Source organism: Lissotriton vulgaris, chromosome 4_1 (genome assembly GCF_964263255.1).
Source record: "Lissotriton vulgaris chromosome 4_1, aLisVul1.2, whole genome shotgun sequence".
Classification (NCBI taxonomy): domain Eukaryota; kingdom Metazoa; phylum Chordata; class Amphibia; order Caudata; family Salamandridae; genus Lissotriton; species Lissotriton vulgaris.
The window spans coordinates 612,568,663-612,585,163 of NC_141691.1; the positions used below are offsets into that span (position 1 = coordinate 612,568,663).

The following is a 16,501-nucleotide window of genomic DNA, read 5'->3' on the forward strand; positions in this document are numbered from 1 at the left end:
ACTACACCTGTACAAAAGAATAACCAAATAAAATGGGATGTAAGAACAAATTCTAGATATAAATAACAGTCATGTAATCCTCAAACCAGAAATACGAATAACAAGTATGGACTGTAAAGACAAAATAGAGAATACAGTGCAATTGCCAACATTAGTCTCCATCATAAATACATGCAGATTAACCCAAATGGACTGAAAGTTCTTCGTGCATATTAAGACCTTTGGGGTATTTACTCTGCAAGTCGATGATGTATCTCGACTCCAGCCTTCTAAGTTTGAGAAGGCGGTCGCCACCCCTGATGTTCACTGCTACACTATCGAGACAACAATAAGCTAACAGGTCCCTGTTGCTATTATGTTTCTTTTCAAAGTGCCTCGCTACAGGGTAGGTGGCGTCTTTTTTGGCAATGGCACGCATGTGTTCTAAAATTCTCAATTTAACTGCATTGGTGGTGCTCCCAATGTAGTTTAAGCCGCAAGGGCAAGTGAGGCAGTAGATGACATATGCTGTGGAGCACGTGAGAAATTTAGTGATCTTTTTGGGTGCGGGGAGACCTGGAATTTTAAAAGCTAGCGTCCGCTTGCTATATTTGCAGGCCTTGCACCGGCCACATGGGTAGAAGCCTTTGAGTGCCGGTAATTGGGCTTTATTTTCAGGAACTGAATAGTGACTCGAAACCAACTGGTCTCTGAGCGATCTGGCTTTCCTAAACGTTACAAGAGGATTGCTGGGCAAGTCAACTTTAATGATGTTGTCTGACATTAAGATGTTCCAATTCTTTTTGAGTATCTTTTTGACTTGGCCAGCATTGCGGGAAAAGGTGGTAATGAGGCGAAATGCCCCATTGATGGATTTACCTGTTTTCTTGGGTTCTAACAGTGTTTTCCTCTGCATCTTATTGGCTCTGTCAAGAGCCCTGGTTAACACCTTTTCACTATATCCCCTTATCCTGAATCTTTGAAGACTAGCATCCGCTGCCTTCTTAAAATCCTCTTGATTGGAGTTATTCCGTCTAAGCCTTAGAAGTTCTCCATAAGGGATGCTTTCTACCAATTGGCGTGGATGGCTGCTAGTGGCGAAGAGGGTGGAATTACCTGCCGTCTCTTTCCTAAATAGTTTAGTTTGCACCATTCCCTTGTCATCTATATATACAGTGAGATCGAGGTAGTTTACAGAAGTCCTGCTTATATGACCTGAAAACTTTAAATTCATGTCATTGATGTTGAGTAAGTCTATGAACGACATGGCAGTGTCTATGGGACTTTCAAGGATGATAAACAAATCATCGATATATCGATGCCATCCTTCGCTAACCTCTTTGTAGGTTGGTGGGAGGAGCAAGCTCCCTGGAGAACTACCAATCCAGAGTGGCATGACAGAATAATTGGATGGCATCGATATATCGATGATTTGTTTATCATCCTTGAAAGTCCCATAGACACTGCCATGTCGTTCATAGACTTACTCAACATCAATGACATGAATTTAAAGTTTTCAGGTCATATAAGCAGGACTTCTGTAAACTACCTTGATCTCACTGTATATATAGATGACAAGGGAATGGTGCAAACTAAACTATTTAGGAAAGAGACGGCAGGTAATTCCACCCTCTTCGCCACTAGCAGCCATCCACGCCAATTGGTAGAAAGCATCCCTTATGGAGAACTTCTAAGGCTTAGACGGAATAACTCCAATCAAGAGGATTTTAAGAAGGCAGCGGATGCTAGTCTTCAAAGATTCAGGATAAGGGGATATAGTGAAAAGGTGTTAACCAGGGCTCTTGACAGAGCCAATAAGATGCAGAGGAAAACACTGTTAGAACCCAAGAAAACAGGTAAATCCATCAATGGGGCATTTCGCCTCATTACCACCTTTTCCCGCAATGCTGGCCAAGTCAAAAAGATACTCAAAAAGAATTGGAACATCTTAATGTCAGACAACATCATTAAAGTTGACTTGCCCAGCAATCCTCTTGTAACGTTTAGGAAAGCCAGATCGCTCAGAGACCAGTTGGTTTCGAGTCACTATTCAGTTCCTGAAAATAAAGCCCAATTACCGGCACTCAAAGGCTTCTACCCATGTGGCCGGTGCAAGGCCTGCAAATATAGCAAGCGGACGCTAGCTTTTAAAATTCCAGGTCTCCCCGCACCCAAAAAGATCACTAAATTTCTCACGTGCTGCACAGCATATGTCATTTACTGCCTCACTTGCCCTTGCGGCTTAAACTACATTGGGAGCACCACCAATGCAGTTAAATTGAGAATTTTAGAACACATGCGTGCCATTGCCAAAAAAGACGCCACCTACCCTGTAGCGAGGCACTTTGAAAAGAAACATAATAGCAACAGGGACCTGTTAGCTTATTGTTGTCTCGATAGTGTAGCAGTGAACATCAGGGGTGGCGACCGCCTTCTCAAACTTAGAAGGCTGGAGTCGAGATACATCATCGACTTGCAGAGTAAATACCCCAAAGGTCTTAATATGCACGAAGAACTTTCAGTCCATTTGGGTTAATCTGCATGTATTTATGATGGAGACTAATGTTGGCAATTGCACTGTATTCTCTATTTTGTCTTTACAGTCCATACTTGTTATTCGTATTTCTGGTTTGAGGATTACATGACTGTTATTTATATCTAGAATTTGTTCTTACATCCCATTTTATTTGGTTATTCTTTTGTACAGGTGTAGTACACAGGCCCATCCAGGGCTAGATTTAGGCCTGCTAATTTTGCCATGTCTTTGAGGGTGTGTCCTCTGTGTTTACAGGATTCCGTGCCATGCAGCTAGATTATGTCGAGTACTGCTACTCGCAGCTTATGTATATATGTATATATGTATTTACGTGTGCCAATTGGTTCCCTGCATCTCAGAGCATAGTGTATTTTGCTAACACCCTATCCATTGTACAATACACCTGTTCATTTGTTATGCCCATCCTGGGCGTTATCACGATAGAAGGACTTATTACGCCCATTCCGGGCTTGATTAACCTTGCAACCCTCTAATATGCATTAGGGGTGCTGCATTTCATGTACATATGTACATTGATTGCGTATATTGATTGTTTATCTGTATATAACAGTGTTAGGATACATCTCTCTAACATGGCGGTTCCATTTGTAACCATGTATATAGTCCTTCTTTGCTTACCATTGTAATAGCGGAAGTAAGAGATTTTTTTGTTTTTGATTTATAATGAGTTGAAACGCCTTACCCTTTGCATATCTTGACGAAGCCCTCTGGCGAAACGCGTCGTATGCTGTAAGTTCCCTCATTAAATCTATGTGGAACTACCCCCTGAGTGTGCTGCTTTCTTTACGAATTAAGGATTCGTGGATCGTTTGTAGCTGTGATATATATATATATATATATATATATATATATATATTTATTTAAGAGAATTATTTATCTGAACTCAATTTTAACCTTATTTATTGTTTTACTTTTCAATGAACTGTATTTGTATTTTATGCTTTTATGAGAATTGTCGAATAAAGCTTGCTTGCCTGATATGGTGCGATCAGTCCACACGACTTCTAATAGACCCACTGCACAATCCCTTTTCACGACTAACATGCCAATGACTGAGTCTACCGGCACTCCAGACTTGCTAGTATTACTCACCTGGAACGTGCGCGGTCACAATGACCATCGCAAGGTCCGCAAAGTCCTGAGTTATCTCTACAGACACAGAGTGGATGTTGCCCTTTTACAAGAAACACACCTTCACCCGGACAGTCCCATGTTACGCTCCAAGGGCCTAGTGGGCAACATACACTCTGCGGGCTTTACCTCACATGCCAGGGGGGTCATGACATGGGTCAACCTGAGGTCAACTGGTCACGTTGACACCCCTGAAAACGGACCGCGATGGTAGATATACCCTTTCTAGATGCCATGTGAAGGGGCTGGCCCTAGTTATCCTGAATGTCTATGGACCCAACTACGACCGCCCTGAGTTTTACACTACCCTGGAGGCGATTACTCGGCCTTTCTCCCGGGACGATGTGCTGTGGAGGGGGGATTTTAATTTCACCAGACAACCCACTATGGACAGGTCGGATGGCCCGGACAGGCGCCCTTCGTCCTCGGTGAGGACGGTTGAGTCTACGCTTCTGGAGACATGTGTATCCTCAACAGGATGGCTTCACACACTACTCTGCGCAATACAACATTCATATTAGAATAGACTATTGGTTTGCCTCCCGACTACAGCAGGTCCGTGCATGCACGATTTTACGGAGCACTTACTCTGAACATTCCCCATTGTTAATCTCTCTGGTCTCCCCCAGAAAACGCTCTCCCCTGTTCTCGTGGCACTTTCCACCATATTCTCTCCATGATGGTGCATTCAAGGAGGAGCTGGCCTTGTCCATCGAGACGTTCTTCGAGAATAATGTGTGTTTGGTAGACTCCTTTCAAACCGTCTGGGAGGCATTTAAGGTCTATATCAGGGGGGTTACCATCTCTAAGCACTCGGGAGTTCTTCGGTCGATAAGTGCCCGACTGGCAACGCTGGAGCGTAAGTTAAAAGAACTAGAATCTGCCTGGGGGGGCGAGCGGCACACTGCCCTTCGCAATGAGCTATCGCAGACACTGCGTGAATTTCACGAAGAGGCTGAAGCCGAGTTAAAGCATCTCGGGAAATATGCCACTGCGAGAACGTACGGCGAGAGAGAGTAGCTGGGTAGGGTCCTCGCACAGATTATTAAACAACGAAGGGACAGGACGGCTATACCAAATATGCATTCGACACAAGGGGACTCTCTGTTAACGGAGCCCCAGGTAGCGTAGAAATATAGGGAATACTATGCAGGTCTTTATTCCTCGCGAGGATCGGCCCCGGAGGAACGCATCATTGACTATCGGTCCTACATACAACTGCCATGGCTGTCCAATTTACACCGCGAGTTCCTAATACGACCAGTAGACCGAGATAAGATTATTCTGGCCCTCTCGGAAATGAGGGCAGGGAGTGCCCCGGGCAGTGACGGACTTACCGTCGCCTTTTATAAGGCGTTCCAGGACCTCTTACTGCCACACCTACTCACTTTATTTGATGACATTTGTACCTCTGGAACCATGCCACAGACTATGCGGGAGGCGATTCTGGTTGCCATTCTTAAGCCGGGGAAGCCTCTGAATAGCTGTGCATCTTACAGGCCTTTATCTCTCATGAACGTGGATACGAAGATCTTTGCGAAGATACTCGCTAATAGTCTTAGCCCTCTAGTCACTACCCCAGTCACCCCGGAACAGGCAGGCTTCGTACCCAGTCGAAACCTGACCTATAATCTTAGAACGGTATTCGCTGCTATGCAGCACACGCGCCCAGAGGTCCCTGCAATAGCGGTCTTTTTAGACATGGAAAAGGCCTTCGACTCTGTTGAATGGCCAATCATGAGACAAGTTTTGAATTGCATGGGTGTGGGGTCGGTATTCCTGCAATTATTGGCGACGTTATACGACGAGCCTTCGGCCCGTATCCGTATGGATTTCCTGGCCGCCGACCCCATACGAATCCACAGGGGCACACGTCAAGGATGCCCCCTATCCCCAAATCTTTACGCCCTCACTGCTGAGCCCTTGGCCTGCGCCTTGAGGGAATACCATGGGCTGAGGGGCATCCGATTCCCTAATTACCGACTCATTGTGTCTACATATGCTGACGACACCCTCCTGTATATCAGGGACCCTGACACCAATCTCTCGCCTGTGATCCATGAGGTGGTCCTGTTCCGCTCCCTCTCCGGCATCAAAGTTAATTGGAGCAAGTCCACCATGTTCCCCCTGACGCCCGCCACAGTATGTTTTGAACTGGAATATCCGTTACTCTAGACCACGGAGCCGGTGCTGTACCTGGGTGTCCGGCTCCATACTGATTCGGATATTGTCCTGAGAGAAAACTACGGGTCGCACTTTCCAAATTGGAAGATGAGGTAGACGGTTGGATTCGCCTCCCACTGTCATTGATGGGCAGGGTGTCCTTGATGAAAATGGTCGTTCTGCCTCGTTTCCTCTTCCTCTTCACAAACATCCCTATGGTCCTATCCAAAATATTCTTTCAACGTCTGCAGTCTCTGATGGTCCGTTTGGCATGGGTGGGCAAACAGCCCCGCGTGGCCTGGAAAATATTGACTCTCCCGTATGTGATGGGTGGTTTGAGTGCTCCTGACCTCGAGCTATATTACAGGGTAGCACAGGGCTCGCATGCATATCATATGATACAAGGCCCTACAGCTTGCATATACGGATAGATACCATTGTTGCTGACCCCAAACCGCTTCTGTCTCTTTTATTCTCACCCAGAGACAGGCGGACTGGGATATTTGACTCTCTAACCTCGGTCACCCATGCGTGGCACTGTATACTTAGCGCGCTCGCTGGTAACCTATTGTACTCACCATTAGCTCGCCTAGACTGGTGCTACTGGTAAGCGCCATGTAGAGACAGAGGTGTTATCGCTGCTTTAAGATCGCTGAATGTGTGCACCATGGGGAACCTCTTTGCGGACGGGGTCGCACGCTCCTCGGGGGACATCATAGAGAGAGCGGAATGTCCTCGGCTTTGTCACAATTTCAGGTACACAGAAAGAGGCATGCACTTAGGGAGCTCCTTGGAGAGGACATGGCGGAACCCGCAGAGGTCGTGGCTCTAACCGTTGCTGTCAAAGAGCAATCTCCAGCTAAACTGGTGTCTAGATTCTACCATACCGCATTGGCCACTAGGGATGGCGCATACACCAAGCCGCGTCTGGAATGGCAACAAGACTTGCAGACGGAACTAACGGGCGATTTATGGAGATACTGCTGCCTGAGCACCAAAAGAATATCCCTTAATGGCCGCCATAGGTTGGTCCACTTTAAATTTATAAATAGGGTGTATTATACTCCGGAACGACTTCACCGCTATGCCCTTCGTGAGAGTCCGCAGAGTGATCGCTGCGGCAAGATGGTTGCCGATCTCCTCCAAGTTGCGTGGTCCTGCCCTGGGATAATTCGGATCTGGGGGGGAGGTCTTCAGCTGACCCCATACCCACTTTTGGCCATATTAGGTTACTCCAAATCACTACCTAAGGCGCGCAGGCGACCGGCTGATATGGCCTTTCTCCTGGCTAAGAGATGTATTGCCACCTGCTGGATGCGCGGCCCGAATCCCACACTAGCACAATGGTCAAGAGACATGTTATACTGCTGCACGCAACCAGAATATTACAGTGAATTGCTCCCCCCACGAAACAGGCCCAAAAACTTCTGGTCCACATACATCTCTAGGAGGAACACCATAGACGCCCTTGACGGCTCTGACACCGACTCTCAGACAGTGGCTGCTCCTACCAACGGAGACCCCGACACATAGCTACCCCTCACATGAGCTCGGACCGCTGTCTCTCCCTTCATCCCTTTCTGGACTGAGAGCTGATGGAGTTTGTGCATGAACTGGCAACATGTCACGGGACCCGGATCTGGGAGAGCCTGCTGCTATAAACCTACTATTGTGACAGGGGGGGTCGTAGAAATGTATAATGTAGAATTTCTACATATGAAGGATCTGTATATGCCCATGCTAATGTCTGTGTAGCGCTGTTTTTTCTTTCTTGCTTTGGCTGTTCTGCTGTAAAATCACCAATAAACGTATTTATTTTTTAAATGTATAGTGTTCTCATCAAAGAATGAATAGTACAAAAACCTGAGAAGACAAACTATCACAGTAATTATGCATGCCAAGGTTCTTGCTATGTGATGTGGATTAAAAAACAGAAGGGAACAGCATGACTTGCTTGATTGCTTGATCTTTAAATGGTTGAGTACAGATAAATATGCCTTTGTCACATAATGCTGTTAGAATGGAAGAAATACAGAAAGGAGCCGACTTGCATCAAGTACTGCTGTTTCAAATGCTGGATACATTGGCAGGTCATTATAGTCATCATGATGATGGGGACCTGGCATTGTCTTGTGTGCTGTTATGTTGATCCATTGTTGTGACTATGCTTATCATTTGTACAGCCTTCCGGCATTATGCGGATATCTTAGTTGGACCGATTTTTGTAAACCAGAACACATGCATATGCCTTTTATTTTGCTCTTTGCTGCCCAGGATGGTGTCTGAGTGCTTGCTTTATTCTCAAGTGTGCAGAGGAACTCAAATCCACGTGAGCAGGTGCAGCCTGGTAAATGCAGCGTTGGGGATCAATTTCTACACTCTGCAATGGAGAGCTACATTCATTTTTGTGTTAGGTGAGTTGGAGTATAAGTAAGGACAGTGCACGTAGATGTTTAAGGATACCCATGTATATTGTCTGGTCAGTATGAGGTTATGGGATTAGCATTTTATATTTCTGACAGCCATTTATATTTATATGGTCTGGTGTTCTTTGTTATAAGCCTGATCGCTCTCTTTGTGTGTTGTGCAGTCGCTTTTTTATTTATGCTGCACTGTATTTTGTTTTCACCTCTCATTAACTTACATTATTCTCTTTGTGTTTTGTAGGAACTGGTCGACTTTTTGACAAAACAAAACAATCCCCAAGTCCCGTGGCTTGAATTTGACCAATTTGTATCATATGAGTTAATGACAATTCTTTTCTCTTTTTGTTATATTATTTTCAGAAATTGTATTCTTATTTTTCGACTGTATTTTTTTGGGGGGGGGCTGCTTAAATACTTAACACACATTTATTTGGGGTATACCCCAGTGACATGCATCACTGCTATCAAGGATTAAGCCCAGGTTTTTCTTTGATACCGTGTTTTTCCCAGAAAGCCACTAGATTCCTAGTCTGTTGACAGTCTGCCCCCTCCTCCAAATATTAATCAAGGATCTCACACTAACATATGAATAACTAAACGTTAGTACTGACAGGCACACAAAACATAAAATGCAATTTTAGTAATAGAAACTCCAAAGGTCCCGGAACCATACCATAGTCAAAGACTCAAAGAGTGGAGGGAGAGAAAATAAGTAAAAAGGGATCAGAAAAAGAGGGTACATATCTCTCCAAACATCAAATCCAATACTCCCTCCCCGACCTAAAGAATGTGGGACCCAGGCAATGTTCAAAACTAATGGAGGATTTGCCAGGAGAAATTCCAGTTTCGTTTCCAATATCAGGCACCCGGGGTGAGCTGCTATAAACCCACATGCAGAATACGGGTCTCTGAACTGGTATATTTTTTCCCTCTTGGCCTAACCTCTACCTTGTCAGAAACCAAACCAGTGTCTCAAGGTCTCATTCTAGAAGATCGCAAAGAACCACCTGCAGAGTTGCCACTTAAATTGAGTGTGCTTGCTCAAGTCAGTGAAGAACACGACTCTGCTGCACTGCTGCGTGATGGTCTTCCTCTGTATCACAGCTATCACTAGCAGAGACCTGCACCAAGAGTGCAACTTATCCGTTATGGCCAGTCTTGCTACTTTTACTATTTAAATGCATGACGGAAATCTGAGGCAAACAACTCCAAGTCAAGACATTTCTGTACTGCTACGTTCACATCACCATTCATATAGAATGGTACAAAATTCAAGATAAACTGATTTAAGGCCCTCACATAGTCCTTCAGCCGTTGATTCCACTCATATATGGAGATAACAATTGCATTAGATCATGTACTGGATGATGGCAATCTTTCATCAGATCAGACAGTTGTGACTGCACCTCTCCCCCTTCTGGGCTACCTCTGAACCTTCAACTCATTTACCATCAGACATGCCGGTAGCATCTCTAGCCAGCCCTCAACTTGTGACATTTCTTTACTGCTAATCTTAAAAGGCAATCAAGAGGTGTACTAGGTCCATTCCACTCACATCCACCTAGGATACCTGCTTGTCACTCATTACATCTGCAGTGTGGTACCTCCAGTGTAGCCACTAGTTCTAAACTGGACAGCCATCTTGGAATAGGTATTGTTGATATTGTGGCATTCTTATTTATTTATTTTATTTATAAAGTTTTATTAAGCGCGAACTTGACCCCGAAGGAATTACAATTGAGGCAAAGGTAACAAATCAGAACATTGAAAGTATTGACTGCTCGTCTGTGTCACAATAAACATTTTCAGAAAATGTAGCTGTCAATTTTTCAAATCTGCGTGGTCGTAGGTTTGGATATCATCTGTGAGTGCTTTGGGCTGGGTTTCATAATGGTTCTAAGAGATTGTTCTACACATCATACTAGGAATTTCATAGAATCCTACTTTAGGGTTGTATAAATAACTAAGGAAAACGATGACTAGGGTAGCTTATTTTCAAAGAACAAAGCCTTTAGTGGAACATCTTTACGGGATGATGGTTGAGCTTGTTAATTGTTTGGATACAGTTTGACAATAAATTGGGATAAACTGCATGAAATTAGGAGGTTGGGTATATAACAGTTTCAAATGTAGAAGTATTTGATTTTATTAAGTAGCTGTAATGATGGTACATACATGTGTGCTATGTTCATGATCACATTGGGGGAATATACGTGAGGTTTAGCAAGATCATATTGGCAAATGTAATTTAAATGACAGTAATAAAAGTTTACAAAAAAAAAGATGCATATACCTTATTTCCTCCAGTTACAAACTGTTTGAAGCTGGATCGTCCAAACTGAGGATGAACTGCAACAATCTATAATTAGGATATCAAAATCAAATAATGTATTATAAACATCCTTATATATCTGTATCTATCAGGACATAATTCATGCAATGTATAGGCATGATATTCACTTGTTACAACACATTCTTATACCAAGTATGAGGTTCACCCAAGACCACATGTTCTTACTAGGAAACTCAATTACACAAATATCTCAGGAAATTTGTGAAACAGCTCAAATTACGTGATGTTCAGATATAATGTCAATGTCCTTCCATTGAACACAGTGTCTAAGCTCGTCATCTACACCTACCAACCATGTCTGAAGATAGTGGTCTATATAGACCTTAGCATGTCTATTGAATAGTGGGTGATTAGATCCTTATAAATATATATGTCCATATTGACAGAGATATCAAGTAACATTTAGTTTATGGTTTATATATTTTGACTGCAAAAACAAAATACTGCAGTCAGAAAGTCAAACATTTCTGTACATCACTGACTGGTTTAACGTGGAATTTGAGAAATAGTCTTAAATAGCTTTGCTGGTGTTTATTTTCCTTGAACATCTCCTGGAGTCTCTACATCCATGCCATGAATCCAGTAATGTCACTTACTGGTCGGTTGTCTGCTTTGTTTACATATATCAAAAACAGCCAACATCTTACCTATCTGTTGACTTCAATTGGTTTGTCCAAAGCTTCATTTACTCTCACATGCTTAAAATATTTTCCCTGCAATGTGTGTTATTTGCATCTTTTTGGCGTGAATTTAACCAGGGCCCCTGACAATCATGGAAGTGGAGAATTATGTAAGTGACCAGCCGTAAGGAATAGGGCGGAGAGACGCTTGCCAAACCTCCCCCCCCCCCACACACACACCCGCAGCGGGAAGAAAAAGGTAACTCGGTAAAGAGGATTTCCACTACTGGCTCACCTCTTTCCCTAGCTTTAGATAGAAGCCAGAGTCTGCATGACAGGTTACAGCTTTCAGTGAGACTAGTGGGCCGTGCCAGTGCATCGTACCACCCACTGCCAGTGTGTTTCTTGCACTATGGAAGGTAAATAGGTAATGTAGCATAATATAAATAGGGAGGAGCAGAGCGAAAGTGTGTGTTGATAGAATCTACATGATTCTATACACACATTATTGCATACAACCTTACATTACATTCACTAAGGAATGGCAATGCAGGGCTGTTCGTAGTGTTATAACTTGTGCTGGTTCATGCCGACACCACCATTGTACATCACGGACTACACATTAAATGTTTTTAAAGGAAAAATAAAATAGAGGTGCAGCTAACATACTTTTATTGGGCAGTCAAAAATTTCATGGAATCCTTCTCTAGAGTACAATCCAAAGACCTGCACCTAAAACGAAACAGAAATAGCATATTAGCAGGCGCTTACATTTTTAATCACAACTACTGCAAGAAACTCAAATGTATGATTTTAAAGGAAAATATTTTTGCATTGATCACAATGTAGCCTTTTTAAATATTTTCATTCTGCACAAAACCTTTCGACCATTAGTAGGATATGGAAGAAAGAAAACATATTTTGAAAAGGGCATAGAAAAAACATTAAATATTCTAGCTCATCGTTTAAATGAATCAAAATGCCCAAAGAGTTGGTATGGCCAGTGTTGGCTGTCATCTGGCAGGCTGTTTTTTGATTTGCAACGCATCTTGTTCCTCCTTTTTCGCATGGTTTTGTTTTATGCACTGTTTCAGTTGACAGTTTCCAAGATCAGGATAACTACAGTGCTCTATAACTAGAGGGGCCATCTTTGAGGAATTAATTTAGTTTATATTAACATTTTCTTGCTAGTGCAATAGTCGACTGACAGAATGTATATATTCCATGCCATAATTTTACATCTCACTACTAAACTATATATATATATATATATAAATTCGTATTTCTGACATCTTTCTCTTTCAGAAACACACAAACAACTTCTTGTGGAAAAGTAGCATTTATTTCAGTGTACAGGCACCAAAACTCGACGCGTTTTGGGAACGGAACTCTCCTCCCTTGCTCACTGTCAGGAGAGTTCCCGAAACAAGTCGGGTTTTGGTGCCTTTACACTGAAATAAAGGCTACTTTTCCACAAGAAGTTGTTCGTGTGTTTCTGAAAGAGAAAGATGTCAGTAACACGAATTGATTTGTAGGTTCGCAACCTACACACAAACCGCCTTCGCAGAGTGGCTTGAGCATAGCGGAGCTCGACGGCTGTCGAGCCAATCGAAATTGATTATATATATATATATATATATATATATATATATATATATATATATATATATATATATATTTCCACAACTTGGCTCACACTCGTCGACCCCTGGCGATTCTTATCCAGGTGCGATACATCGCGGCAGAGCGCCGCCAAAATTAATTTCCACACAACTTCCTCCTCGGAAAGATAGTACGCACTCACAGGATCTTCATATTTCTCCGTTACTTTATTTACCCAGCAGTGTCCAGTGTTAAAAAATACCGAAGCGTTTCGTTACACACAGGTAACTTGCTCACGGTTGATATTACATGACATTCAAACCCTCCTATAAGGAATAGTGCGCCAAACATGTGACTACTAACGTCACTTCCTGTAGCATTATAAAGGTTTATGGAGTTTGTAGTTGTCAGACAATACATATCTCTATGTTTACATTGTTGCGGTATGGATCAGGTGACAATATTAATCCAATTATATTATTGCTAAACATTTCAATTTGATAAGGTGATTTTTACCTGAAAGACTCCGTTTTGGTTATTGAGTACCATTCTCAACCCGGACTAGTCACTTGTAATGTTTGTTTGTTATTCAACGCAAAACTTTATTGTTCGGTCATTCTTTCGAGGATACCACCTTATGGGGCTGTATTTGTTCTTTACCGTACCAAGGTCCCTCCTATTTCATTTATTTAAACGGGACTTAGTATTTTCTATACGGCTGACACGACTTTATTCATCTCATTTTATACTCGTATGTCTTTTACCTATTTAATATTTAGAGCTCCGATTTGATTTTCGGTCATGCCAAGTTATTTATCTCTTCTCCTTTTTATAGGTTCCATCAATATGAATATTCCTGATCTATCCAGATTAAATGACTGTATTAGCTTCAGCCACCGATATGTACATACTTATGTTAAGCCCTCCTGTGGGCTATATTGGAGTTTAGTTGTATCCCTATTGTTATTATGACCGCAATTAATCATGGATGATTTCACACCCATTTCTATTATAGCTGTCAGATACTTTTGACCTACTTGATTTTTATACTCAAATGAAGCCCTCTAGTGGGTTTATTAAATCAAAGCACAAACAAGAAAATCTTTGTCAAAAATTGTGTTGCACCATTTCCCTATAAGGACCAAACGCCAAATCAAATAAACCGCCTTTCAGACACCTCGTTTATCCAACCCCCATAAACATTGAGCCAAAAAACCTCTCTAACTTTTCACAGTGGCAACAAAACAGTACTAACAAACTAACCAAAATCAATTCTACATTTTCTTCAAAGATGGACACAAAGTTCCTCACTTTGGTTCAGACCCCACGGGGATAAAGTCCTGAAATTCAAAATTTGCCGGGATTCCCTGCACCTCAATGTTCTCTCTCTGTCTCTGCCCCTTATATATGGGATTATGTTTTCCAGAGCGTAAAAACGCATTAATTTCCAATCACCTTCATGCATGGCTTTCATATGTTTAGCAATTGCGTTGCTTCTGTCTCTGTTAACAGTTGCTCGGACGTGCTCCAGTATTCTTTTTTTCATTTCACTTTGAGCTTTCTATGTACTTTAGAGAACATGGGCACTCAATAACACATACAACAAATTGGCTCTTGCATGTTATAAGCACCTTGATTTGCCACAATTTGTTGTTAGGTAACATCACTTCTGTTTTGTTGATAGCTATCTGGCAAACAATTGTGGCATTTAATGAAGCCCTTAGTTTTTAGCCACTGTGTTCCCTTTCTTTTTTCTTGATCCTGATGTGGCTATGTATCAAACTATCTCTCAAGTTTTTAGCCCGTCGAAACGTGATGTTTGGGTGATTGCCCATTATTTTGCTTACCGTTCAATCTAATTGTAAGAGCTTCCAATTTTTACTGAGGATTCCTACTATCTGTTTAGATTTCCTTGAATGATTCAAGATGAGTCTCACTGTTGTTTCCTCCGATTGTGAGGTATTGGAATTTTCCAGCGCTCTGTGTTTTACTTCTAATGTATCTTCTCTTTTCTTTTCATTGGCTTTCTCCCAACATTTTTTGATAATTCCGTCCTTATAAGCACGCTGTTTGAATCTGTTTGCCATTTTCTTACTATTTGTCTCCCATTCTTGTTGTTCTGAACAGATCCGTCGTAGTCTCAGGAATTCTCAATATGGGATGTTGTCCTTCACTGTGGTTCTGTGGAAACTGTCCACGTGTAAGGTTGCGTTGGTAGACCTCTTCTTTCTGTGTAGTGTGGTTTCCAATTTGTTGTTATAAATATAAATCTCTGTGTCAAGGAAAATTGCTCTTTCACTGCTGATGGTATACGTGAATCTTATGTTAGCATCAGTCGAGTTTAAGATCTTAAAATACTCTTCAAATTCCTGCACTGTTCCATCCCACACTATCAGAAGATCGTCTATGTATCTTAACCATTTTGTTACTTTATTGACCAATTTATCGTTGTTGGGATGCCACGCTACTTGTTGTTCCCACCATCCCATAGTGAGACACGCATATCCTGGACTGAAGGAGAACACCATTACGCATCCTTTTATCTGTTGGTAGATTTAATCGCCAAAGAGAAATACATTTTGTGTGAGGCACATCTCAATCGTATCCATCAGCATCTGATTGTGATGTTTAAATTGGATATCTCTTTCTTTTAAAAAAGAGGCACATGTTATTAGGCCAATGTTGTTTTCGTTGTTAGTATAGAGCGATGTTACGTCCATCGTTATTAACATATAACATGGTTGCCTTGAAAGTGTCTCAAGAGGTCAGTTGTATCAGCAAATATGAACTTAAATTTAACACAAAGGGCATAAGAAAAAAGTCAATATAGTTGGCCACTGGTTCCATAAGGGATCCTTTTGCTGACACGATTGGTCTCCCTGGTGGTTTTAGTGGGTTTTAATGCACCTTTGCTAGGAAATACATATTGCTGCGGTAATAGGATGTTCTGTCATTAAAAACGTCTGTTCATCGTCATCAATCAAATTTTGTTGTTGCCACTCCAAATTTTTTTTATCCAAGTTTGTTTTGAAAATTAGTGTTTGATTTTTGTCCAGTTTTTTGTAGTATTCTTTATTCCTTAATTGTAGATGAGCCTCTGATATGTCATCCTTTGTGTTTAAAATGAAGATGTTTCCGCCTTTGTCGGCCATTTTGACCGTTATCGATTTATCCTCCATTAGGTTTTTCAAGGCTAGTCTTTCTTCTTTTTTCAGATTATCTCGATACCTCATTCCTTTGATTTTATAGCTGTCCTGTACCACCGCTTCTTGGAATGTGTCTATTTTATTTCCATGCGGCAATTGGGGATAAAACTTCGAGGGTGGCTTTTTACCACTTAAACCAGCCCCTTTCTGTGGGCAGGCTGTGGATTCTGTGATGACATCCCTATCCTCCATCACGTCCAAGTTTACTAGGGTTATCAGGACTGTCATATCTGTTGTTATCAGAGTTGGTTCTCCACTCTGGGTCTCCATTCTTTTCTTCTTTTTCATCTTTGTAAAATTTGCCATATCTTGGTTCTCACGAAAGATCTTTGAAACTTTGCAAGTTTGATTTTCCTTATTTACTTGTAATTATCAATGCATGTTTGTGCTATATCCATTGGTTCTGTAGGACAAAAATTAATCCCATGTTTCAACAGAGATGTTTTGTTGCTTGTGATGAGGCG

The 16,501-nt window shown here is 42.0% G+C and overlaps 1 protein-coding gene across 1 annotated transcript in view; it reads right to left on the reverse strand.

Annotated features, from left to right (window-relative positions):
* Positions 1-16,501, reverse strand: part of VPS41 (VPS41 subunit of HOPS complex) — an 876,961-nt gene that overhangs the window by 500,693 nt on the left and 359,767 nt on the right. Inside the window, exons 6-7 of the mRNA XM_086964855.1 lie at positions 11,899-11,961; positions 10,550-10,615 (exon numbers count right to left, since the gene is read on the reverse strand). Of these exons, the coding sequence (XP_086820981.1) occupies positions 10,550-10,615; positions 11,899-11,961 (129 nt within the window). The remainder of the gene's footprint in view (positions 1-10,549; positions 10,616-11,898; positions 11,962-16,501) is intronic.